We start from the raw sequence: 24,802 nt of genomic DNA, 5'->3' as shown, positions 1-24,802 counted from the left end.
AGGTGGAGCTCTCTCTCTCTCTCTCTCTCTCTCTCTCTCTCTCTCTCTCTCTCTCTCTCATACTTCCTCCCTTTTTCCTTCCTGGTGCCCCCCCCCCCCCCCCCCCCCCCCCCCCACACACACACACACACACGCACGCGCTTCCCTTATCATCACCCTCTCTTTCCTTATTGGCTATGAAAGAGAGAGAGGGAGGCTGGTAGAGAGACACTAGTCGTCATTGCTTTCACTGTGTAGTAAAGCTCCATTAAGCTGCTGCACAGCTACCTGCGGGCACAACACACAGAGACACACACACAGACACACAAACACACACACACACAATGTTACACTTAAATACCAGTGCACGGTGCGTGCACGCGTCTTTCAGTGTAACACTGTGTGTGCTTGTGTGTATGTGTGTGTGTGATCTTCCACCTTTCAAGCTTTGAATTTTTACCTGCAGTGGACATCACGCACTGTCACGCGTGCACGCGCACCATCGCCGCGTACGCTCGCGCACACACGCACGCACGCTCGCAGCAGCAGCAGCAGCAGCGGCACCGAGGGAGAGATCAATACGCTAAAAGCCCGGAGAGGATTTTTAACCGGAGCGGAGAAAAGACGCGTCGCGCGGCGCTGGAGGAGGAGAAGAACCGGAGGAAAACGGCAGGAAGAATGAAGGTAACGGAACCAGCGGGGTCCCGGTTTGTTTTTGCCATCTCTGTAGCACGAGGCACCGGGCGCGTTCTCGGTCGTTTTGACCGAGAAACCCGGTTTTTTTTTTGTCGGAGCGTTTTTTTCTCTCCTGCAGGTACAAACGGCGCTGTCAGCACATTCACAGCCGAGACATGCAGCCTGCTGCCGGGATGAGGAGAGGAGCATCCTCCACTACCACCACCACCACCGTGTGTGTGTGTGTGTGTGTGTTGTGAGTGTGTGCCTGAAGGTCTCATCTGTCACCCTGTTAAACCACCATTGTAAACTAGTCTACCAGCTGCTCTGGGATCAGAGTGAGTGAACGGAGTTGACCGTGTGTGTGTGTGTGTGTGTGTGTGTGTGTGTGTGTGTGTGTGTGTGTGTGTGTGTGTGTGTGTGTGTGTGTTTGCATGGTGGACAGCAGCTGGATCTGCGCTATAGAAGCTGCTCTTTGTCTGCTCTGACCGTTTCTAATGAATGGCAGCAGGAGTAAGAGGAGGAGGAGGAGGTGTAAGAAGGAGCTGGGTACAGTATGAAGCTGTGGGTCACTGATGAGGACAGGAGCTGGTGTGTTACTGTAGCCTACAGAGGAGCTGGTGTGTTACTTCCCACAGGCAGAGGTGCATGCTGTGGTTTTCAGTAGTAAACACCATGATGCATGAACAACAGAACCTCCTCATTGTTCATCACAGGTCAACAACAACACGCTGCTCAGACCACTCAGGCTGGTGCTGGATCAGAGACTCTGGACACATGTCCAGTTTGGTGTTTTTAGGAGCAGATTGGTGTTTAATTGACGTTGAGGGAAGGAGGTGTTCTGTTATATGAAGAAACGATGTATTGGGCACTGAGAGGAGGCGCTGTCCAAGGAGCAGCATCACCAGGAAAGACAGGGGAAGTAAGGGATAAAGAGGAGAGAGGTGGTGGCATATTACAGAGGAGTTGATAGGTTATATCGAGGAGGAAGTGGTGTGGAGAGGAGATCAGAGAGGAGATGGTGTACTACAAACAAATAACACAAATGAACAAAATGAATTATTGGAGTATAATTGGGATATGGTATACAGAGAAAAAGATGTTGACCTTGCATATAACGAGTTTCTAAGAATATTTTCCTCATTATATGATAAGCATTGTCCAATTAAGAAATATAACAGAACACTAGCAAACACAAATTGTCCTCAGATTACAAAATGTCTACAAAATGCCTGTAAAAAGAAAAATACACTTTACAGAGATTTCATAAGACAGAGAACTAAAGAAGCTGAATATAAATATAAAAAATATACAAATAAGTTAACTGATGTTATATGGACAAGTAAGAAATATTACTATAAGAGGATATTAGAGATGATATTAAAAATAACTTGAAAGGAATATGGAAAATACTAAACAATATTATAAAAAAAATGGATCTGCCTAAGTATTTCATTGATAAGGATATTGAAAATTATAACATGAAAAATGTGGCAAATAGTTTCAATGAATTATTTGTAAGTGTGACCTGAAAAAGAAAATCCCTGACTCAAGGACATATGATGAGCATCTATTAGAGATAAATCATTGCTAATTGTTTCTTCAAGCAGTGGATGAAAATGAAATTTTGAATATTGTTAAAAAATGTAAGAACAAACAGTCCACTGACTTTAATGATATAAATATGTCACTAGTAAAAAAGGTCATTGGGGAAATTTCAAATCCATTAACATACAACTGTAATTTATCATTTCAAACTGGTTCATTTCCCAAAAAAATGAAAATAGCTAAAGTCATACCTTTGTATAAGGATGGAAACAAACATCCTTTCACAAACTATAGACCTGTGTCCTTGCTACCACAATTTGCAAAAATACTGGAAAAAACTCTTGAACCACAGATTGGACTCATCTAATTTCTAGAAAAGCACAAAATACTTGTAGAGAATCAGTATGGGTTTCGGTCAAACAGAGCAACATCATTGGCAATAATAGAGGCAATAGAAGAAATCACAAATGCCATCGATCACAAGCAATATGCTGTTGGAGTATTTATTGATTTAAAAAAAAAGCTTTTGACACAATCAACCATGAAATATTAATCAAGAAACTGGAAAGATATGCTATCAGGGATACAGTAGTGCTGAATTGGGTAAAAAGTTATTTAAAGTGGGAGACAGCAGTTTGTGAAATTGGGTGACTGTGTTTCTTCGTGTTTGGACATTGCTTGTGGTGTACCCCAGGGGTCAGTGTTGGGCCCTTCGTTTTTCATTCTGTACATTAATGATATATGTAAGACCACTAAGGTATTGCATTTTGTGTTGTTTGCAGATGACACAAATATTTTCTGTTAGAGATAACTAAGGACATTACTATAGAAATGAACAAACTGAACAAATGGTTCGACAGAAATAGATCATCATTAAATTTGAGCAAGACAAAAATAATGCTGTTCGGAAATGGTACACTGAATACTCAGGTAAAAATAAAAATCGATGGAGTTGAAATAGAAAGAGTTCATGAAATTAATTTTTTGGGGGTAACCATAGATGAATCAATTGGAAATCACACATCAAACATGTACAAAGTAAAGTCTCAAGAACCACTGCAATAATAAACAAAGAAAAAAAGGTTTTGGATCAGAAATCACTCCACACTCTTGACTGTTCCCTGGTCTCACCATACTGTACTTTCAGTACTGTGCTGAAGTTTGGGGCAACAACTACAAAACATCACTATGGCCACTAACCAACCACCATGCAAAAAAGAGCAATACGGATCATTCACAATGCTGGCTATCAGGAACACACAAACTCATTATTTCTACAGTCCAAATTACTAAAAGTTACAGACATCGTGGACTATCAAACAGCTCAAATAATGTTCAGAGCTAAAAATAATCTATTACCAATAAATATAGGCTACAGAAATTATTCAGTATTCATGTGGGGACTTATAATTTAAGGGGAAAAATTAACTTTAATTTGCACAAACAGGAAAGGTTTCAGTCAGTTGTTCTATGTTCACTATGGAGTTGAAGCAATGTCCAAACATGACACAGTTTAAAATGAGGTAAGATATTACTTTCCAGAGGTAACAGGGATGAGGGAGATGTTGGGTAGCACCAAGTGTTAGGAAGATTGTGTGTGTGTGTGTGGAGGGGGATGTTGGTATATTATATGGGTACATGTATGTATGTTTGTATGCGTGGAGGTGTGTGTACATATGGATGTTTATGTGGACATGTATGTAGATATGTGTATGTGTATGCATGCGTATAAGGGTATGTATGTATGTATGTATATGTGGATGATATGTGTTTGTGTAGGTATGTATTATATAAATTCTATACTAAGTGTAGCTACTAGGTGGGTCCAGGTGGGTAGTGCTCGGGGGGCAGCACTAAGTTACAGGAAGAGTGTAAAAATATGGAAGAGAGGAGGTGTCATCACCAGCTCCTCCTCCTCCTCCTCTGTTTCCTCCTCCTGTTCTCCAGTGTCCTTCACTGTACACACTGTAAAACATGATGTTGGGACATATAACTAAGTGGCTTGGCTGTAGCTGCAGGCTGCAGTGACAGGCGTGATAGATGCTACATTAAAGACAGTGCTGTTTGTATTTTTCACCACAGTAACACAACAGTGAGAGGCTGCATGGTACTCGACAACCTGCCTCCAGGTGTAGAGGTGATCACTGTTCTGTCACTGCTGACATGTGGTATATGTGGGAGTTTATTTATTTATTTGTCTAGGACAATGCACATGAATCAACATATCAGCAAAAGCATCAACATAGATATGCTGGAGTTAGCACAGTTGCTAAATTGAGGATCTGATGTTGAAGATGAAGAGCTGGTCACGTGTCCAGAGTCTTCCTCTCTCTCCTACAGCGTTAATAACCTGTCACCAGTCTCTCCTGTGTCATTAGTGCTTAATTATTCTTTTAGTTAATGTTTAGCATGTTTTAGCTTGTATGTTTCTAATAAAGCTAACGATCCTGCAGAACATGCTGCAACAAGCCCAAGAACAAATGTCAACACATATTCTGTTATAGGCTCTCTACTCTGGTTGTAGATGGTTAAACTGGTCAAAACTGGAATAGATATAATATAAACTGAACCTATTGTGATGTCAAGCAACTCAGCTGGAAGCTATTTCCATTTGATAAGATAATGCAGGTACAAGGTAACAAAGACTGTTTCTGTGGAGGAATAACATGATAGTGAAACCATGTTGTTCAGATGAAGCAGAAACAGTGTGTGAGTGTGTGAGGGGTGTGCTGGGAAGGCGTTTTCCTCATGTTAATATTTAGCCAGCGTTCCAGCAGGTGACAGATTAGTGAACACACACACACACAGGTACACAACCAGTTGACAGAAACTCACACAGGAATGTAATGAAAGCACAAGTCAACAATGACAACAACTAAACAAACAAATGAGTCCGAGGCTGAAATCTGATCAGCTCATGTTCTCTGTAAAACACTGAGGTGACAACGACATTAACCTAGCCTACAGTTTCATCTCTAGGATAGGTTTATCTTAGCTCTGCATAAAGGAGCAGTTCACACACAAAACACTGAACAGGATGAAGTCAACCAGTCGTCACATCTTCATTATTTTAACTAGTTAAATATATATTGTCAGAGCAGGAGATGGGGGTCATCAGACATGTAGTTACGTAATAGGCTACACAACATAGACCACTTGGATTAGCCCAGCAGTGAATATTAATCTAGGCTAGCTAATGTCAGAGCTAACAGGCAAGGCTAAGTGGCTAACGCTAGGCTGTGCATATGTTTGTATTGAGCCATGTGTGAGGTGAATGACAGGTGAACGTTTACCTGCTGACATGTCACCCTCTTGGGATTGACCTTTAACCTCTCTTGACTTCCTGTCTGAGACCTTTCATTACTGTCTGATAACCAGATGAGTAACTGACTGTCTGACTAACTGACTGTAGTCACCTCCTATAGATTTTCTTCCAAGCAATCAACTGACCAATCAAAACCTACCTCTAAACAACAGATAGTGTTTGTGTTCAGGACAGCAGGAGTTGGGATGTGGTTAGCCTAGCTTAGCATTAAGACTGGATGCAGAGGAGAACGGCTTAAGAGAAAAAGAACAAAGTGTGTTTTTATTTTTCTGGTTTCATTCAGATTGAATGTGTCAGTCTGTGAGTTTAGAGACGTCTCTCTCAGATGCAAATAACTGGACAAACAGACAGACCAACACAGTGAGGAAGAAGAGAGGGGGTCAAAGATGAAGGATGAGAGGAAGAGACTGAGAGGGAGAGAGAGGAAAGCACAGAAAGAGAAGAGAAGGATGAGGAATGACAGAGTGTAGAGGAGGAATAGAGGGAGGAGGGGACATGGTTTCTTCAGAGTCAGCACATCACAACAGAGTGAGCTGTGTGTCTGCAGTCAGGAGGATCTGTCTAAGCTCTGCTCCGCTACGGTCTTCTTCCTGGAGTCTGCTCTGATCACTCTGATGGGTCAATTTCGCATTGATTGCAGATGTGATCAGGATCTGCTCTGGTGGTCTGGGTCTCCTCTGTGATCACAGCTCTGTAAGAGACTCTGGGTCTGAGGTGAATCTGATCCGTCAGCAGCTTTGGTCTCTGCAGTCTGACACAGCTGATCCAGGCTCAGGCAGTTGATTATTGTTTCCTGTTTCCTTTTTAATCCTACAGCTGTTTTTCTTTTTTGTTTTTTTTTATAAATGAGCATGCAGATTAGATTAAGATTCCAGATGTGCTGAAGTTATGAAACTATCATCATCCTACTGAGGAGCAGCTCTGTAAGAGAATCATTTGTTTCTCTGAAGGTGAAAAAGCTGCAGCTGTTGTTGAACCAGGTTGGAGTGTTGTGGACATTAATATCTCACTAAGTACACCCTTACAGATCAGGACACGTCAGTATGGTTGAACTATCTGGAGAATCTTCCCTATTTTGAAGATAACAGTGTTAGTTGTTCTGTGATAAAGGGCAGGTTCACTCTTATTAGACAGCAGACTGGATATGAATAGATACATATCACCTATACAATGTGTTTCCAAATGGAGTCATCGGCAGGAAAAGTTCAAATGTAGTTAATATGGGGCTGATGGGACAAACCAAGAGGACATCTAAACTAATATGCTGCACTGATTCAGGCAGTTTTTTCAAATTAAAAGCCGACTTAGTGCTGACGGGATTATGCAGCTTGCAGGATTTTAAAGTGAAATGTGCACGAAGTGTGGAGAGACCGGTTATTGACCTTTGACCCCAGGTGTACATCAGTGTCGGGACTGGTTTTAGTCCATGCTCAGCTGTCTGCCCATGACATCATCAGAGGCTTCTGTCTGCGGTGATGTCATCAGTGGCTGCTCTGCTCGCTGTGTGTCTGCAGACTCCCCCGGACTCAGACTGACAGCCGCTGTCAGACTCGCTCAGCCTCACAGGACACCGAGCCGTCCTCCCTCCTCATCCACATCGTCGTCATGGCTGCACACTCACAGGAAGGAGGATTTGTTCCTCTGCTGTCAGACACCTCTGACCTCTGACCTGCTGGTTTGATGCAGCAGAGTCTGAACACAGAAACACGAGAGAAGAAGAGCTCCAGCATTTACTTAGGTACACACAATACACATATAGTAAACACAATATGCACTCCACACTAGGGATGTCACAATTACTTGTTTTCACAATTAATCGTGGTATTAAACGCCACAATTAATTAATCGTAAAGATTCCTAAATATCGTTACTCTCTAGAAAAGATTATGTTGGACCCATATCAACAGATGTGCGCACAAATAAAGGTAAATGCACCGATACTCAACGTAACATCGAATTGGTAGGAATTTAAATGTTAGTGTCATTTTTAATTAAACAAAACAAAACAAAAAAATGATTAAAATAAATGTAAACATTTGGTATAGATGACAATTTATGACCTGAATATTTCAAACACTTCCTCTGGGGATTAATAATTGGTCATAATAGATACTTGAAATATTTTGTGTAAACAATGACTACAGTAATGTAATTATATTTTGACTACTGTATATTGGATTTTACACATTCATAGTGTATCACGACAGGCTTCGCGTCGGGCCGAAGAACGCCCCTTAGCCGTGGTATACCATGGACTGAAGTGATATATTGCTTTTATAAAACGGTTACCAATAATGACAATATAAAAGAGGAATACACAATCAATTTCATGTAGTTTTATTCAACCAGAAATACATATTATCCAATAAAATAGCCTCACTGTGAAAAAAAATAGTCCCACCTCTCCAGACGTTAGTTCCAAGTAGCTCTGCATCTCGTCTTTTCCTCTGCTTTTTTTCCAGGTAAAAGTCACTGCTCAATCCCCTCTACCATTGTTAACCCTCCCCGGAGGTGAAAGTTAACCTTAAACATGTCAATTCAACTACTTTAGTCCATTTTTTAACATTGTAAAAACACCGACTGACACTGATTTCACCTTTCCGTTTTATAATGAATAATAATCATGATAATCGTAGTACCGTGATTATTTCTCTGACAATAATCATACCAGGAAAATCTATAATCGTGACATCCCTATAGTAAACACAATATGCACTCCACACACACACACTACATATAGTACACACCTTTTGAATGCATTAATCACTTTATTGAATCTTTGATCTGAGCATTTGTTATTTTTTATTAATAAACTGACCTGATTATTAATTATTAATCTTTAGATTCTATTTACACTTTAATGTCTTGTTTAATATTTACAGATATTTTCACAAGTCCAGGTGGAGGAGGGTGGAGAGGAGAGTGTTGTTGGGTAAATTATTCTCTGAAGGGGTTAGTGAGTTAGGTTTGGGTTAGTTTGATTTAGTTTGAGGTAGTTTGGGTTATTTACAGTGGCAAGAAAAGGTATGTGAACCTTTTGCAATTTCCTAGTTTTCTGCATTAATTGATTTGCTTTCCTTCAGGCCTGAAGTTTGCCACTCCACAACACTAATGGGTAAATGTTTTGTGGACTGATGAAACTAAGATTTAATTTTTAGTATTTTTTGGACATATGGTGTAAAAATGGCTCTGCATAGCAACATGTAAACATCATGTCAAAGGTGAAGTACGGTGGAGGAGCATCATGGTTTGGGGCTTTGCTGCCTCAGGGCCTGGACAGTTTGACCTCATCCAGAGTTTCTCCAGGTTTCCTACAGGATGATGTCAGGGTGGCTCCACCAGCTGAAACTCAGCAGGACAATGAGCCTAAACATTGAAGTAAATCTACTATCTAGATAATCTAGAGTAGCTTCACAAAAAGAAAACCCAGCTTTGGGAGTGGCCCAGTCAGAGCCAGACCTGAATCCAATAGGGATGCTATGGAATGACCTCCAGAGAGCCATTCACACCAGACATCCCATAATAACATGGCTGAGCTGAAGCAGTTCTGTCAGGACCAGTGGTCCAGGATTCATCCTGAGTGTTGATCAGTTGTGATCTGCAGCTACAGGAAACGTTTGGTTGAGGTTGTTGCTGCCAAAGGAGCTGCAACCACTTATTAAATCCAAGGGTTCACTTACTTTTTCCACCTGCACTGTGGATGTTTAATTATGTTCAATAAAGACATTAAGTATTACAATAGTTTGTGTGGTATTAGGTTAAGCACATTGTGTTTGTTTGTACTTGTGACTTAGATGTGGATCAGATCACAGTAAATGGCCAATTAATGCAGACAATTATGAAATTCCAAAGGGTTCACATACTTTTTCTTGCCACTGTATTTAGAGTTGGTGGGTGTACAGTTTGGTTTGGTACGAGTTGATTTGGGTGAGTTAGGGTCAGAGGGCAGACTCAGCTGAAACTCATCAGCTCTGTCTGTGAACACAGGTTGATCATTAAATGCTCTCTTTGTTCAGACATCGCTCATTAGCTCCTCTCGCCTCTGAGCTGTTGCGTAGCAGAGTACAGATCTTTGACGTTAAAGACTACAACTCCCAGAGGGCGCAGCGGGCCTGTGTTTGTGTGTTTGTGAGTTCTGAGTGAAGAGCTGGAGATGAGAGAGACGAGCCCTGGGGGTCACGGCGCTCGTCTGAAGCTGACTCTGTGTGATCCTGACAGGTCGTCTCCTCTGAGACACATCAGTGAGTAGGAGGCAGCCTCGCACTGTAAAAAATGAGCTGTTAAACACACAGGACAGATACAGTCTCTGCAGGATGCTCCATCACTCTCATTGGTTTTAGAGGAAATCCTCCAGAAACTGAAAAGGGAAAGGCCTTTAATATTTAAACATCATTCTAAACTCCCCAATGAAAGAATGTTTTCACCACCACTCCCAAGATTTGTAAAATCTTCTTTAATAATTTACTGTCCAGTTACATCTTCTGTGTCTGATCTGTCTGGTGGAGGTTAAACCCTCTCTGCTCCTTCTCAGTGAGACAAAGTCAAAACAGAGCACAGTCTGGGTGAACTCTTCTCAACACTGAGTGCTCTGTGGTCAGTGATGTTCAGATAACCCTGTGATACAGTTGGTTTTCAGTGATTGAGCACCTGTCCTCTTGGCGGTTCTGGCCATAGACTGTGAATAAAGGTGGATGTGGTCTCTGTGACATCATCCACAGGTTTCTGGAGTTCAGAGTGAGCTGTTTCACTGTTGCCATCTTAGCAGCACCGGACTCTGCCCCCGACTCTAAGCTAAGCGCAAAGTCGTGGAGTGTTTGGAGCTGAGACAATAGTTGCGTCTCCATCCACCTTTTTTGTATTCGCATTTTCAAAAATTTGCGAATAAATACTTGGATGGAAACGCCGGAAAATCGAAAAAAGGCAGTAAATGCGCATTCAAGTTTTTACGCTTTGGGGGGGTTGATTTGTCAGCGTATCGATAAAAGGAAAATGCGACTTTTTGTTATGGAAACAGATGCGAATTGAGCCAGAGTTTGTGGGTGAAGTGCTGCTGGAGGACGACTTCCTAAAAGTCCTTCACCCGCTGACGTTCAAACAAATGGAGAACGACGCGGTGTCCCAGCTCTCGTCTCTGCACCGCAACACGAACACGCTACGTAACCCGTAATCTTTTGTTTATGACGGTTAAGACTACACAAACACGCGCCGTAACATCGTATAGCCTATGTTATGTAACGTTATACAGCGGAAAAGCGAGCGGACTTGCACAGTTCCCGACTGTCTTTCTGTGTAAATATCTCATGTTACAACATGAAAACCTGCGGCTTATATTCAAGTGCGGCCTATATATGTATTTTCTTTTAAATTTAGCTGGTGCGGATTATATACAGGTGCGTCTAGTCCGGAAAGTAGTAAATTGTCCATGATGTTGAGTGTCAGCTGAGTGTCAACTGTCAGCTGAGTGTCAACTGTTGTCATGGATACATTCACGCTCTCTTATGACGTAATCTCACGGCGCACTCATCCTCTCCCAATAATCGCAAAACAATAACGAATGGAAACGGGCATAAATTCGCATTTGCTTTTGCATTTTCACAAAATCTGCTCTTAAATTCGATACATTTGGATGGAAACCCAGTTAGTGACTGACACTTTAAGGAAAGCATATAGGCCCACCCACCTGTCAATCACAGAGGCCCTGCCCTCAATTGTGACTGTAAATTTAAGCCTTACTAAAATGTAAACAGGTCATTTATATACTGTACAGTCATCATGAAGGAGGAAGTTAGCCATAGGGGCCATGTCTGTTTTTCTACCAGACTATTGCTGCTATAGTTAAACACTCCAACATAAGTCTATAGCCACGTTTAAGGGCTTTTCACACCAGGGACATAACCAATAAACAACACCAAATGCATCAAAAGCATTCACACCGGCGCCGACATGAACATGCAACAGATGCGACAATTATATTCCAAAATTTCACTTTGCGTCAGTTGGTTCTTCACCTCCATGTCATGTCACGGCAGCAGGTTTACCAGGCCTAGGTTGCCATAGTTACAACACAAAACATGTCAACAGCACAGCAGCATGCCTTCTTTGTCACTACGGTTGCTGTAATATCAGTCATGGCTTGGTTCAGTGGTTTGGGCTCAAATAAGTTTGTCCACAACATGACGATGATGATGTATGTCGTTATGGTTGCAACAACAACAACAAATTATCCTGACAACAGTAGGGGAGCGCCGGGTCGAGTGATACATGAGACGATTGATACACAGCAATTTCCTCAAAAACCACACAAGCTTGAGCCGTCAGATTTCATCACTACCTTCAGCACTCAACACCGACCAATCCTGGGAAAGCTCGTGAAATGACGTCACGCCATTCATTATTCGCGCGAAGCGGTTTTCGACTACGGAAAGTAAAATCTTACGTGCGGTAGTTTTTTTGTGATCAAAAGTTGTATTGTGTGTTTCATGCAATAATAATATGACCTAACAACAGATGAATTCGTACATAAACAGGTCCTAATGTATGCAATGTCATAGTTTTGAAGTTTAGAGGCAAAACAGGTTGAAGTGTCAGTAGTCGCTGCAGGGACGATTGATACAGTTGTTTCAAATGTCCCTCACGCCACCGTGCGTAGTGATTGTGGTCACATTGCGCGATCAATATCTGTATATAAATCACCAAATTAATACCCTAACTGTTTTGCAATGAACAACAACTGATTTGAATGACCAACATGTATTTTTAATAAACACCACATATTTCTAATGAACAAAACGTGTAAAATGACAATATGTTCAACTGTGTATCCATAAACATGACTTAGGACAGGGAAATAAGTCAATGAAACGAAAATGCAGTCGTCCAACAACTCGTGAGTTTAATCGAAATGCGGATCTTGACAATTACGCACGGGACAAAAATATTAGTTTGACCTATTTATATTGTGAGAAATTATGTGACATTTTGGCAATAACTAGTACACTAGTATGTTGTCCGATATGCTTCATAAAAACGAGAGTAAGGTCAGTAGTTTCTGTTTAAAACATGCTGTTTCAACCGTCCCTCCTCTCTGTTTCAAACAACCCGCATAGGTGGGGCGTTTGAGACAAATGTCAACTTACGTTCAAAGTTATAAAACAGCGCGATCATCCAACATATGTGTTAATTTACTTAACTAAGAGAATACACATGTGAGTTGTTGATCACATGATAAAAAAGTTTGTGTACATAACGTCATCTTTGAAAAAGACGTTTAACTGAAAAGTGTATCAATCGACCCGGCGCTCCCCTAAGAACAGAAACTTCTGCCTTCCTGTTAGAATGGAAACATGGCTCTCCTGTGTCATATTCACCAGTATTCTCCAGTAGCTACAACCCAGCGTGTGGTGTCATCTGGTCTCTGCTGCTGTGAGTGGAGGTTGGAGGCAAATGAACTGATTTGATGGAACAAATTATGAATGTGAGGCTGTTGCTGTTGTGTGAGAGTGGTTTTATATGTACAGGTCATATGTAGGTCAGTCACATTCAGAGATCCTCGCTTCACTGAGGTCTCATTTACTCTGTTTTTCTGTCTTAACTGTATGTAACCTATTTTTCATGCTCTCTCTCTCTCCGTATCTGTGTGTGTGCATGCGTGCGTGTGCGGTCTGACATTTCAGTGTCTCTAATGAGGCTGTAGATCTGCAGCTTAGTCTAAACCAGCTCTGACACTCAAACACTGATAATAAAACACAACCGAGCAAACCAAGTGAAAATAAAAGTCTGAGATCCTCAGCTCAACTGGAAACATTTCACACATTTCATACAAAACGTCCTGGAAAACCTCCCCAACCACAACATGTATCACAACATCATTACCAAAAAGAAAGTAGGTCCAACACAGCACTGTAAAACCTCACTACTGTAAAAAAAAAAAAAAAGAAAAAAAAGAAACTACTGACTGATGTCATAACGACCTCTCAGTACTCATGGGTGTTTGTTGTCTGGTTTGATATTGATTTCTATATTTACATATATGGATGGATGGATGGATGGATGGATGGATGGATGGATGGATGGATGGATGGATGGATGGATGGATGGATGGATGGATGGATGGATGGATGGATGGATGGATGGATGGATGGATGGATGGATGGATGGATGGATGGATGGATGGATGGATGGATGGATGGATGGATGGATAGATAGATAGATAGATAGATAGATAGATAGATAGATAGATAGATAGATAGATAGATAGATAGATAGATAGATAGATAGATAGATATTTTACTCTTTGAATTTTTTTTTAACAAAATGTATATAATAAATTATTGTTGATTACTACTATGGATAATCACAAAATAACTTTAAAAAGATAAGGTTAATACTGTGTGATGTGATATTTGAAAAATAAAAGGATTCCTCTAAACCATCTCTAAGCAAAAAGTCAGTTTTATTTAAACATCAATCAGGATTTCAAACCTTTCATCCGTCAGATGCATCATGTCTGAATATAATCAACATTTGTCATCAAATCATTGTAATAACACAGGGCATGCTGAGACTTTGATCACTTTGATCATTTCTCTCTGTTCAAGGTTTTCACTGATCAGAATAAAGCACCTGTCACATTCGACCTCTCACATAGGCTGCTCTTTAATCCTGACTCACGACCAATAATCCCGTCAGCAGCAGCGACAATAAATTTCATCAAATTTATAAAACCATATTATAGAGTTACCTCTGAGTTAGTGTAAAATTACATATAAAGCCCAGTTTTCAATAACGTACTGTAAAAATACACAGATACTGATGTATGTTTCAAGCTTGTTCTATTTGATATTATCAGAAGATTATTACTGATACATTAAAGTGCTTATTAAAGTATTTATTATTAACTTTGATTTCCCATTGTGAAACATTTTTCTTTCACAAGAACTAATTACAACACAATTAAACCGAGGAATAGAAAAATTGTCATGAGCCACAACAACCATATAAACTATAAATATCATCATTTCAAACAGCTATTATTACAGTTTAATCCCTACCAGCATAGAATCATATTTAAATTATGATTACACACTATGCTGTTATTTACAACAGTGGCTCAAATTTTGAATTCATGCTAGTGGACTGCACATCTGAACTGAATGTAGTTACAACGATGTAGTTCTTGTTAGTTTTTTCTGCTCTTGCTCTCTTCTATGGCTGATTGGTACCTGAGGTTACCTGAGATCTGCAGCTCGTCTTCTACCAGGCATCAATGGCTGATGATCCGACTGTTCTCAGATCAGATCCCTACTTAAATGACATCACAATGTTCATTTATGACAGGAGTGACCGAGGTAGATTCAGCCTGGCGTTCTTAATAAACTGACCACTGAGTTAAGGGATAGTTCAACATTTTGGCAAATTGGCCCATTGCCATAATCCCTATAGTCATAGCAGTAGGTTCGTTACCTTTAATTGTCGGTGCAAGCTGTTTTTAGAACGGTGGAGCAGAGCCGTGAGCTGCTCAGAGCTACGCTACGGAGGCTAAAGGAATTTCTTGGTTTCTTTCATCAAACTCATCAAATACACAACCCAACAACTCAAAAACGCTGTCGTGGACAAGTTGTGAGCTGCACATTCACCACGCTATGAGATAATAACACAACGTTACCAGACAGAGTTGTTTTAGAGGGAAATTCATGCAAAACCGCTGATGCGCATTGCGTTAAGGGACAGTTTTTCAATAAGCAGTCTCTGTATTTACCTCGAAAACGGCTCCGTTTTGTAACGTTCCATTATTATCTCGTAGTGTGGTGAATGTGCAGGTCACTACTTGTCCACGAAAGCGTTTTGGAGTTTTTGGATTGTGTATTTGATGAGTTTGATGAGGGAAACCAAGAAATTCCTTTAGCCTCCATAGCATAGCCCTGAGCAGCCTGCTGCTCTGCTCCGCCGTTCTAAAAATAGCTTACACCGACAATTAAAGGTAACAAACCTACTGCTATGACTATAGCGATTATGGCAATGGGCCAATTTGCCAAAATGTTGAACCATCCCTTTAACAGGAGAAGTTCGTGACCTGTTTGACTTAACTAGTGTGTGAGCCATAATCACTGAAGGCAGTTTCTATAGATCAAAGCACACACACACACACACACACACACACACACATTCCTGTAAACAGTACACATAAAGAGAGTAACACAGTCCACTCCCTGAACACACTCTTACATCACACTGTACTCTGACCACCTTATCAGAGAGAGAGGGGGAGGGAGAGAGAGAGAGAGAGAGAGCAACGGACAGAGAGAGAGAGAGAGAGAGCAACGGACAGAGAGAGAGAGAGAGAGAGCAACGGACAGAGAGAGAGAGAGAGAGCAACGGACAGAGAGAGAGAGAGAGAGTGCGAAAGAAAGAGACGTGAAAGTGAAAAACGAAGGTCAAGAGACATGAGAAAGAGGAGAGAGAGACCAACAGAAACACTGAGGTAGTCTGGACATGTCCACTGAACACACACAGGTATGACACACACACACACACACACACACACACACACACACACACACACACACACACACACACACACACACACACACACAGTCAGTCAATGAATGCTGTAAAAGTCTTTTATTTTGAGGTGAACGAGGCGACGGAGGAAGAGACAGAGAGAGAGAGGCTGAGTGAGCGAGCATGTGTTAATGATGTGCTAATGGCAGCTCACACTGTGATGAGTGTCACACACACACACACACACACACACACACACACACACACACACACACACACACAGGCTCCGCCTCCGTTCACACACACCCTGCGTCCCCTGCACATCACCTCCTTGTTTCCTCCTTTATGTCCTTGCTCCCTCATTAGCCTCATCTCCTTCTTTACCTCCTCGTTACCTACTTCAACCCCCAATTCCCCCTTTACCTTCTCATCTCCTCCTTTACTTCCTCACCATCTTCTTTACTCCCTTGCCACCATCTTTACCTTCTTGTTACTTTATTTACCCCCTCATCACTTCCCTCACCTCCTCATATTTACCTCCTCACCACCTTCTTTACCCCCTTGCTACCTTTTTTACCTCCTCCTGCCTGTTTTACCTCCTCACTCCGTTCTTTTCTCCCTCATTATCTCCTTTGCCTGTGTGATACTAATTTCTCTTCTTACTAACTCCTTTACCCTCTGGTTACTTTATATAATATCCTCTTTACCTCCTCATCACCTTCTTCACCTCCTTGTTACCTCCCTTACTTCCTTGTTACTTCCTTTACCTCCTATTGCCTCTTTGACCTCCTTGCTGCCTTCTTTACCTCCTCACTCCCTACTTACAGTTTTTCTCAATTGCTAAAACACTAAACCCTGTTGCCTGAACCCACTGATTGAATCAGTCTCTTTTGGTAAAACCATCAGCACTTTTCACCTGTTTAGACACAACTTACCAACACATTTTCATTGTGATGCACCTGTGTTGCATAATGCTGAGCACAGGTGGCAAAAGTCAAACACAAGTAAAGCACGGGTTTCACCGGTTGAACACAACAACTCAAAATGGATCACACTTGTGGCTAATGATGTGAGGGAACATAGCCTACTATATAAGCTAGTTCAGGATGAAGTCCTGTGGCCTGATCCAGTGCAGAGAAATGATGCTGTGGCTGAGTTACAGTATATGCACTTCTCATTTCTATATTTTTGTACTTTATTTTTACGCAGGCCTACTGCTAAATGCACAAGATTTCTGTTTTTTGTACTTTTTTTTTTTTTACTGTACTATGTACAAGTGCTAAATGCACAGGTTTTTTTGTTTTGCAAGAGGAGAAGATGAGAGACGACAGGGTGAAGGAAGAGAGGATGAGGGAGGGAGGGAGGGAGGGAGGGAGGGAGGGATGAACTGGGAAGAAAAAAGAAGGAAGGAAAAGGGGATGAAATGGATGTGAGGAGGGAAGGAGGAGGGTGAAAGAAAGGGAAGGAGAGAAGTGCTAAATGCACAGTTTTTTTGTTTTGCAACATGCATTTAGCTACAGTGAACAATAAACATTTATTTCTACAGCGTCATGTTCTGAGCATTGTGTTTTCTATTTTTCTATGTAGTGTTTAGTGACTGCTCAGTTGTGTTTTTAATTTTGATTTGACAACATAGTTCAGTTTTGAGCACAGATTAAAGTGTTTTGAGGTGAAAGTTTGGTTTTGCAAGAAGAGTCTGAGGTTTTGTGAATGTAGCTTGAAAATTGGGGTTTGTGTTCACAGTTTAGAGAAAAGGAGAGCAGCTTTTGAGAAATGTGTCTTGGCAATCGAGAACCCACTTGTTTACTGTCTAGGAAGTATCCTTGTCTCCTTATTATCTAAACCACTTCATTCTAGGATGATTGTCTAGTTGCTGAAACTCATTCACAGTTTGTGTTACTCCTCCTCACAAGGGGCAAAAGATCACACAATGACCTTCATCGCCCCCACGTGGGATTTTGTGCGTTGTTTAAATTTGTGGTTAAGTGTGAAATCTGTGCTTGGGGACGATGTTGTTTATTTCTCCTACTCCTACCTTCACATATGTTCATCCATATTTAATGTACAACGTCTAGCAGCCTGTCTGTGTGTATGTGTGTGTGTATTTCCCTGTGGGTATGATTGTATAAATGAAATGGTGTCAGTGTTTGGTCTGCATATATTAGTGTTTGTGTGTATGTTTAGCTGTGTGTGTGTATGTGTGTGTGGGGCTCCCTGCTGTCTGACACCATCTGCTGTTCTCTCAGACTGAGGCAGTGAGTCGATGAGTCGATGAGTTGATGGAAGAACTGATCCCAAACGCTCAGAGGAAACAGGAAACACTTCTCTGCTGATTAAACATGTTACTGTTGCTAGGAGACAAATTCAAACTGCAGGTGGATTAAGAACAGGTGTGTCAGGTGTGACTGTCTGAAAGAGAAGAGAGGAGGAGAGGAACCTTTGTGTTTAGGTAGTACCAATATGAGGAACTAAAAGAACTCTCTGATAAGGATGCAGGGTGGGAAGTTAGGGAGCAAGGAAAGGAGAAGTTTCTTAGGATGTTTCCTATTACAGTTAAGTAGCAAAAAGTTAAAGGGATAGTTCAACATTTTGGCAAATTGGCCCATTGCCATAATCGCTATAGTCATAGCAGTAGGTTCGTTACCTTTAATTGTCGGTGCAAGCTATTTTTAGAACGGCGGAGCGGAGCAACAGGCTGCTCAGGACTATGCTATGGAGGCTAAAGGAATTTCTTGGTTTCCCTCATCAAACTCATCAAATACACAACCCAACAACTCCAAAAGGCTGTCGTGGACAAGTTGTGAGCTGCACAATCACCACGCTATGAGATAATAACACAACGTTACCAGACAGAGTTGTTTTAGAGGTAAATTCATCCGTTCTCCGTCTGAGGGAAACCAAGAAATTCCTTTAGCCTCCATAGCATAGTCCTGAGCAGCCTGCTGCTTCGCTCCACCGTTCTAAAAATAGTTTACACCGACAAATAAAGGTAACGAACCTACTGCTATGACTATAGGGATTATGGCAATGGGCCAATTTGCCAAAATGTTGAACTATCCCTTTAATATTGCATGCCTGCATCCTCATGAGGGGGCAAAGAAGAAAAGAGCTTTTCTCTTCTCATTAGGTTAGGTAGCAGTTATCTAAAGAAATAACCTAGGTAGGTAGAGAGAGAAGAGAACATATTGGGTCTAGAAAGACCAGGAGGTCCAGACCAGAAATGTCCAAGTTAGTAAGGGTGGAGGTGAAAAAAAAAAGGAAAGGGGTTTCCAGGGGTGACCAGGTGTCAACATTAATGATGAGGTGTTTACAGGTGTTCACACAGCTGCATCTCCAGCAGCTTCCAGGTGTGCTGTCTGTAACAACATCTACTGCACGTCTGTCTGTCCTGGGTGACGGATCCCTCCTCTGTCCCTCACCCTGAGCTTTCTCCTGCTTTTTCCCGGGAGTTTTTCCTCAGTGGATGTGAGGGCCTAACAGAGGATGTTGTTATGATGCTGTGTAAAGCCCTTTGAGACAAACTGTAAAAATAGTCTATACTAATCAAATTGCCTTGCCTTGCGTAAAACAGTTAATGAATTTGTGTTTGGTTCATTTGTCTACAGACATTTCAAGGTGTCTACAGACATCTATGAGGGTTTTCGTGTGTCTAGTAGTGTTTACAGGTGTTAAAGGGATACTTCACCCAGAATCAATTCACCAATTTTCTACTCACCATCATGTCAAGGAAGGGTTTGGAGAACTTTTGGAGTTATTAAAACGCTTTTGGAGTTCCAGGGGGGGTCCGGCTGGCAACGGATTTTCATATAATGGGGACAGATTCAATCTTGAATCATCCAAAACACACACTATGAAACATCCAGATACCTCCATACTGCTCATCTGTACTGACCCAAGAGTCCTGAAGCCAAGACATGGAAAAGTTGTTTGGAAAAAATAAATGTGATCTCTGTTTTTATCCTTGTTGTAGTAGGAGCTCTCTGTGGCTCTGTTGATGTTTGTGCATGCGAGATTTGCTGAGAGATGTTCGTCGTAAAACATGGATGTTTGATATAAACACGGAAGAACATCTCGCTGCAAATCTCGTGCAGCCACTGGGAGCTGCTGCTACAACAAGGATAAACACAGAGATCTAATTTATTTTTTACAACTTTTTCATCTCATGGCTCTAGGATATTTGGGTCAGTATGGACGAGGATAACTTTGAAAGTTCTCCAAACCCTTCCTTGGCATGACGGTGAGTAGAAAATTAGTGAATTGTTGATTTTGGGTGAAGTATCCCTTTAATAGAGTTTTAGGGCGTTAACTGTTTTTTACAGGCAACGACAGATGAGGTGTCCACAGGTGTGATTGGGACTGTTCTAGTCTCGCTGGCCAGACCCTCCTCCAGAGAAGAAGGGTCTGGCTGCTCCGCCTATGATTCTGCGATCAGAGAAAAAAACACTCCGGCCGTTTGGAATTCTTTCAACCAGTCACAATCGTTGTGGTCGGCGCTGTAGCAACGGTGCGCTTGCAAAATATTGCCGGTTGGAAATTGGATTTGGGTCCGCGGTGTAACGACGGTCGGCAACCGTTGACGGATATTTATTCTTTTGTTCGGTTTAACGGCGGTTGACAACCGCTGACGGATATGTCTTCTTTTGTTCAGTTCATGACAGGGATGTACAATAGATCCGTGGTTCGGTTCCTAACTTCCTGTTGTTGTTTGTTGATGTTTCCCTTTACCGGGCGGACTGTAAAAGCTGCAGCACGGAGGCGGGACTTCCGCCGGGTGGCTCGTTCCGACCAATCAGAGGCTAATCGCAGCAAAGCACTTCCGTCAGGCCAGACTAGGACTGTTCTAATAATCTGTCTTTGTTCAGCAGAGATACTGTATATATAATCAGTGCGCGCCTACGTGTGCTGCACTTGCCTTGTTTTTTTGTGTGGTCATTCGTCTGGTTTTCTTGTTGTTGTGCAGTGCATGCCTACATATACGTATGTATGCATGCACTGCATTTGTCTTATTTTTCTATATTGCAATTTATCTCTGTGTAAGTATGTGTGTGAATGGCACTTATACAACTGCTGCTACTGTAGTCTCCAATGTCTTGGTCCACCCCAGGCGGCGGGTGCGGGCCATCACATTCTGGATCCATCCATTTAGACTTGCACTTTACCTATTTAAACTTGCACTTGCACTTTAGAAACTGGCACTTTATACCAGGCACTTTACAGATCACATGCACTTTATATATAGGTATGAATGTGTATATGATTGTGAACCACTGTATAATTCTTGTGCATTTCTGTCTGTTTGTGTGTTACCTGCCAAGGGACTACGGATGCAAATTAGCAAGTTGTTAACTCTGACGCATTTACATTTGTGCACACGTATGAATGTTCATTAATGTGTATTGTCCCTTTTAAATAAATAAATAAATAAATACCAAAATAAGGGAAATCAGTAAATCAAAGTAAAAAAGAAAAAGTAAAGTTGTGTTGTGTGATGGAGGTGTGTAACCTTTCACATGTCTCCTCCTGTTTCCTGTAAACAGCTTGGCCGCCATGTCTAAAGCGACAGTGAAGAAGCTGCACTGGCGCTCCAAGGTAACGACCGCTTCCCCTCCACAGACCAGATTCTCTGAGTGTGTGTGTGTGGAGACGACACTAATGAGTGTGGACCTGTGGTCTCCAGGTGCAGGAGAGCTTCGTCCCTCTGGGAGGGGGCTCAGGAGAGCTGGGTCTGGCCATCGGGGGCGGGGCCGACTACGGTGAATTTCCCTTTGTCACAGCAGCTCCCGGGGGCGGGGCCACCGTTAGTGACATCATCTTAGAGATCGGGGGGACGCCCGTGTTAGGGATGACCCTCGGTGATGTCAGAGGAGTCCTCAACTCCTGTCCTCATCCAATCAGAATCAAGACGGTGTCACCAGGTGAGAGCTTGAGTGGTTCCTACAGGTTTTTAATGGAAACCGACCGTCCTCATCATCACCTGAACCTTCAAACAGCAGGATGTTTCTTTTGGCCTCTCTGTTCATCATTTTTAGTTTTTCCATCTAAACTCAGCAGACTGTTAATGGCCTAACTGCAGCAGCTCCTTTCTAATTAACATCACACTGTGTCGCCTCTGGAGGACACATCTGAGCCATTAACAGCAGTGAACATTCAGGAAATTACGGGGGAAACTTTCCAGGAAAATACAGAACCAGAAAGAAAGACAAATGGATGGATGACTTATGCTGCGTTCAAGACAACTCGGAAGTCGGAAAAAAACGAGCTCCGAGTTGTAAAAAATGAATTGAACGGCGTCGAACTCGGAAATTACAGGTGGGAAACTCGGGTATCATATCAGAGCTCCGACTTTCCGACTTGACATCACGACAACATCAAAACATGGCAGCCCTCGTCTTAAACTGTTAGAATTTAGACATTTTAAGTTGTTTGTTGAGGTTTGAATGCATATTTTTGTGTATTATTGCAGTAGCCTATATGAAATACGTTTATATTAAAGGGACAACGAGGAGTTTTGGGAAAGCGAAGCGTTTTCACACTACATTTATGAGCCTCCGCGCACCGTAGAATTCTTCGACCGGCGCAAGACAGACTCATGTTTTCATTCATCAAGAATTAAAGTCAGAGGTTCAGTTACCGTCGTAGTTCTGACCATAAACAGCGATTCGGCGGCGTTATTCTCATAACTCGCTGCGAAAGGAAATGCTGGTCGGCTCGACCAGCATTTCCGCCACCACTAATAATAACAAAATAACCATAGAGACAAAACGATATATTTATCGAAAATGGGCCCATTAACAAGTGTGGGTAGCGGAGATTCATCCACATTAACGTGAGACTTTTTTATAACCAAATAGAAACTCCTCGTTGTCCCTTTCAGCTGTGATTGTTGTATGGTGTGAAATTGTGTTCCTCGTATGTGACGGAAATAACGTTTAACTGTTATCAAGGCTATAACTCATCTGCAGCGTCTCCTCTCCTCCAAAATAAACATCATTTACTGCTGCATGTATTTTTCCTATTCAGCTATGAGCCACAATACGCCAAACTTCCTTCAGGTATCCATGTTTTTTTTCTTCCGAGTTCCTGCAGCGTGAACGCAATGATGCCGGAAGTCGGAGATTTCCGAGTTGGGAATTCCGACCTCCGAGTTGTTATGAACGCAGCATTATGACATAACTGTGACATCACTTCCTGTCTGTGTCTCAGGCTCCTCCCTCTGTAAGGACCTCAGGTTGTATCTCAGCAAGTGTTTCACTCCAGGCTCCATGGACAGTCAGCTGCAGCAGCTCATCAGAGAGAATCTGTATCTGCGCGCTGTTCCCTGTAAGACACACACACACACACACATCACATTATCACACATCACACACCTGTGTTAACCTGTGTGATGACATCACAGTGGCTCGCCCCCCCCCCCCCCCCCCCCCCCCCCCCTACAGGTACAACCAGGCAGCCTCGGGATGGGGAGATCTCAGGTGTGGACTACAACTTTGTGTCCATTGAGGAGTTTTTCTCTCTGGAGGAGTCTGGAGCTCTGCTGGAGAGCGGCAAGTTTAAAGGTACGAAAAACAAACGCACCTGCAACAATACATTGTAAACACAGCAGACTGTCCCTTTCTTATAACACATTCATAACACTGAAGTGCTTTAGAGGTGTTTATACAGTGTGGGGTAACTATTTAGTTTAAGGCATTACTGTTGATGTTTGCTGATGTATTTTCTATAAATGAAGTATTGATTTCTTTCTCTTTGATGCCAGAAAATAAATGAATGAATGCTTTATTGTCATTGTACACACAATACAATTAAATTAAAAGTGCTGAAACTCAAAACAGTGCAAATAAAACAGTCACATACATAAGAGACAAAACAACTCCCATATACAACAATCACACAGCAGCATGTGCAATAGGATAGTGTGCAATTCATAAGGACTTACAGACATATCAGATTGGGCAGCATGCACTAAACACGTCAACTAGCACTAACAGCACTTCAGCACCTTGTAGTGTAAGGTTTGACTAAGTCCCTGACACTATGGGAGATGTCTGGTCTGTAATCAGTGTTTGGTTTTTCAATTTCAAAAAGAAATCTCCTTCCATATTGATAGTTGTTGTTGCCTTGTTTCTCCTATGACTTACGGCGTGTTCACACCGGGCGCGAGGCGAATTTTTCGTGCGACCAGATTACATACAAAGTCAATGTACAGACGCGAATGGACGCGAATTTGTGCCGGCGGCACGAATGGCGCGGCGCGAATGAAGCGAAAACACGAAATTCGTTCGCTCGAGTTCAAAATATTGAACTCAAGCGAAATATTTGCGCGAGTGCTGCGAGTAAAAACAAATATTCCAGCGGGCAAACTCGAGCGAGTAGAGCGAGGCGAATATTTTACTCGCGCCCGGTGTAAACGCACCGTAACACCAAACATCAAACATATTTCCTACATGAAAGTGTTCATTAATATGTATGTCCCATTTTTTAAAGATAAATAAATCTCAAACCAATAAATACCATTATCAATACAATAAAGGTGAAAGAATTTTTATTTATTTTTTTTATTAAAAGTTACAACCATGATTGAGGTAGTGTGTACTAAAATAGTTAAAGTGCATGTTATAGTACTGGTGACAGAGACTCACTTTAATGTGACAATCTGTGTTTAAAGGTACAATATGTAAGAATGTGGCCAAAATTGTTGCTGCAGTCAAATTCAAAACACAGCAGTGCGTTGTCCCCCCTCCCCTACCCCCCAGACTCACCCAGTCAGTCTCAAAG

The 24,802-nt window shown here is 41.9% G+C and overlaps 1 protein-coding gene across 4 annotated transcripts in view; it reads left to right on the top strand.

Annotated features, from left to right (window-relative positions):
• The first annotated feature begins 362 nt into the window (after nt 1-362).
• Nucleotides 363-24,802, top strand: part of magixa (MAGI family member, X-linked a) — an 80,257-nt gene continuing 55,817 nt past the window's right edge. For 3 of the 4 annotated variants that reach the window (XM_083976001.1, XM_083976002.1, XM_083975999.1), the window contains exons 1-5: nt 15,902-16,039; nt 21,565-21,616; nt 21,705-21,942; nt 23,231-23,347; nt 23,464-23,583. In XM_083976001.1, the coding sequence (XP_083832127.1) occupies nt 21,575-21,616; nt 21,705-21,942; nt 23,231-23,347; nt 23,464-23,583 (517 nt within the window). In that variant the 5' untranslated portion in view covers nt 15,902-16,039; nt 21,565-21,574. Of the gene's footprint in view, nt 664-15,901; nt 16,040-21,564; nt 21,617-21,704; nt 21,943-23,230; nt 23,348-23,463; nt 23,584-24,802 lie in introns of those variants that run through there. The other variant, XM_083976000.1, reaches the window with a different exon arrangement.

Source organism: Trachurus trachurus, assembly GCF_905171665.1.
Source record: "Trachurus trachurus genome assembly, chromosome: 7".
Taxonomy (NCBI): Eukaryota; Metazoa; Chordata; class Actinopteri; order Carangiformes; family Carangidae; genus Trachurus; species Trachurus trachurus.
Note: the sequence above shows the minus strand (reverse complement) of the source record. Positions and strands in the feature narration are given on the sequence as shown.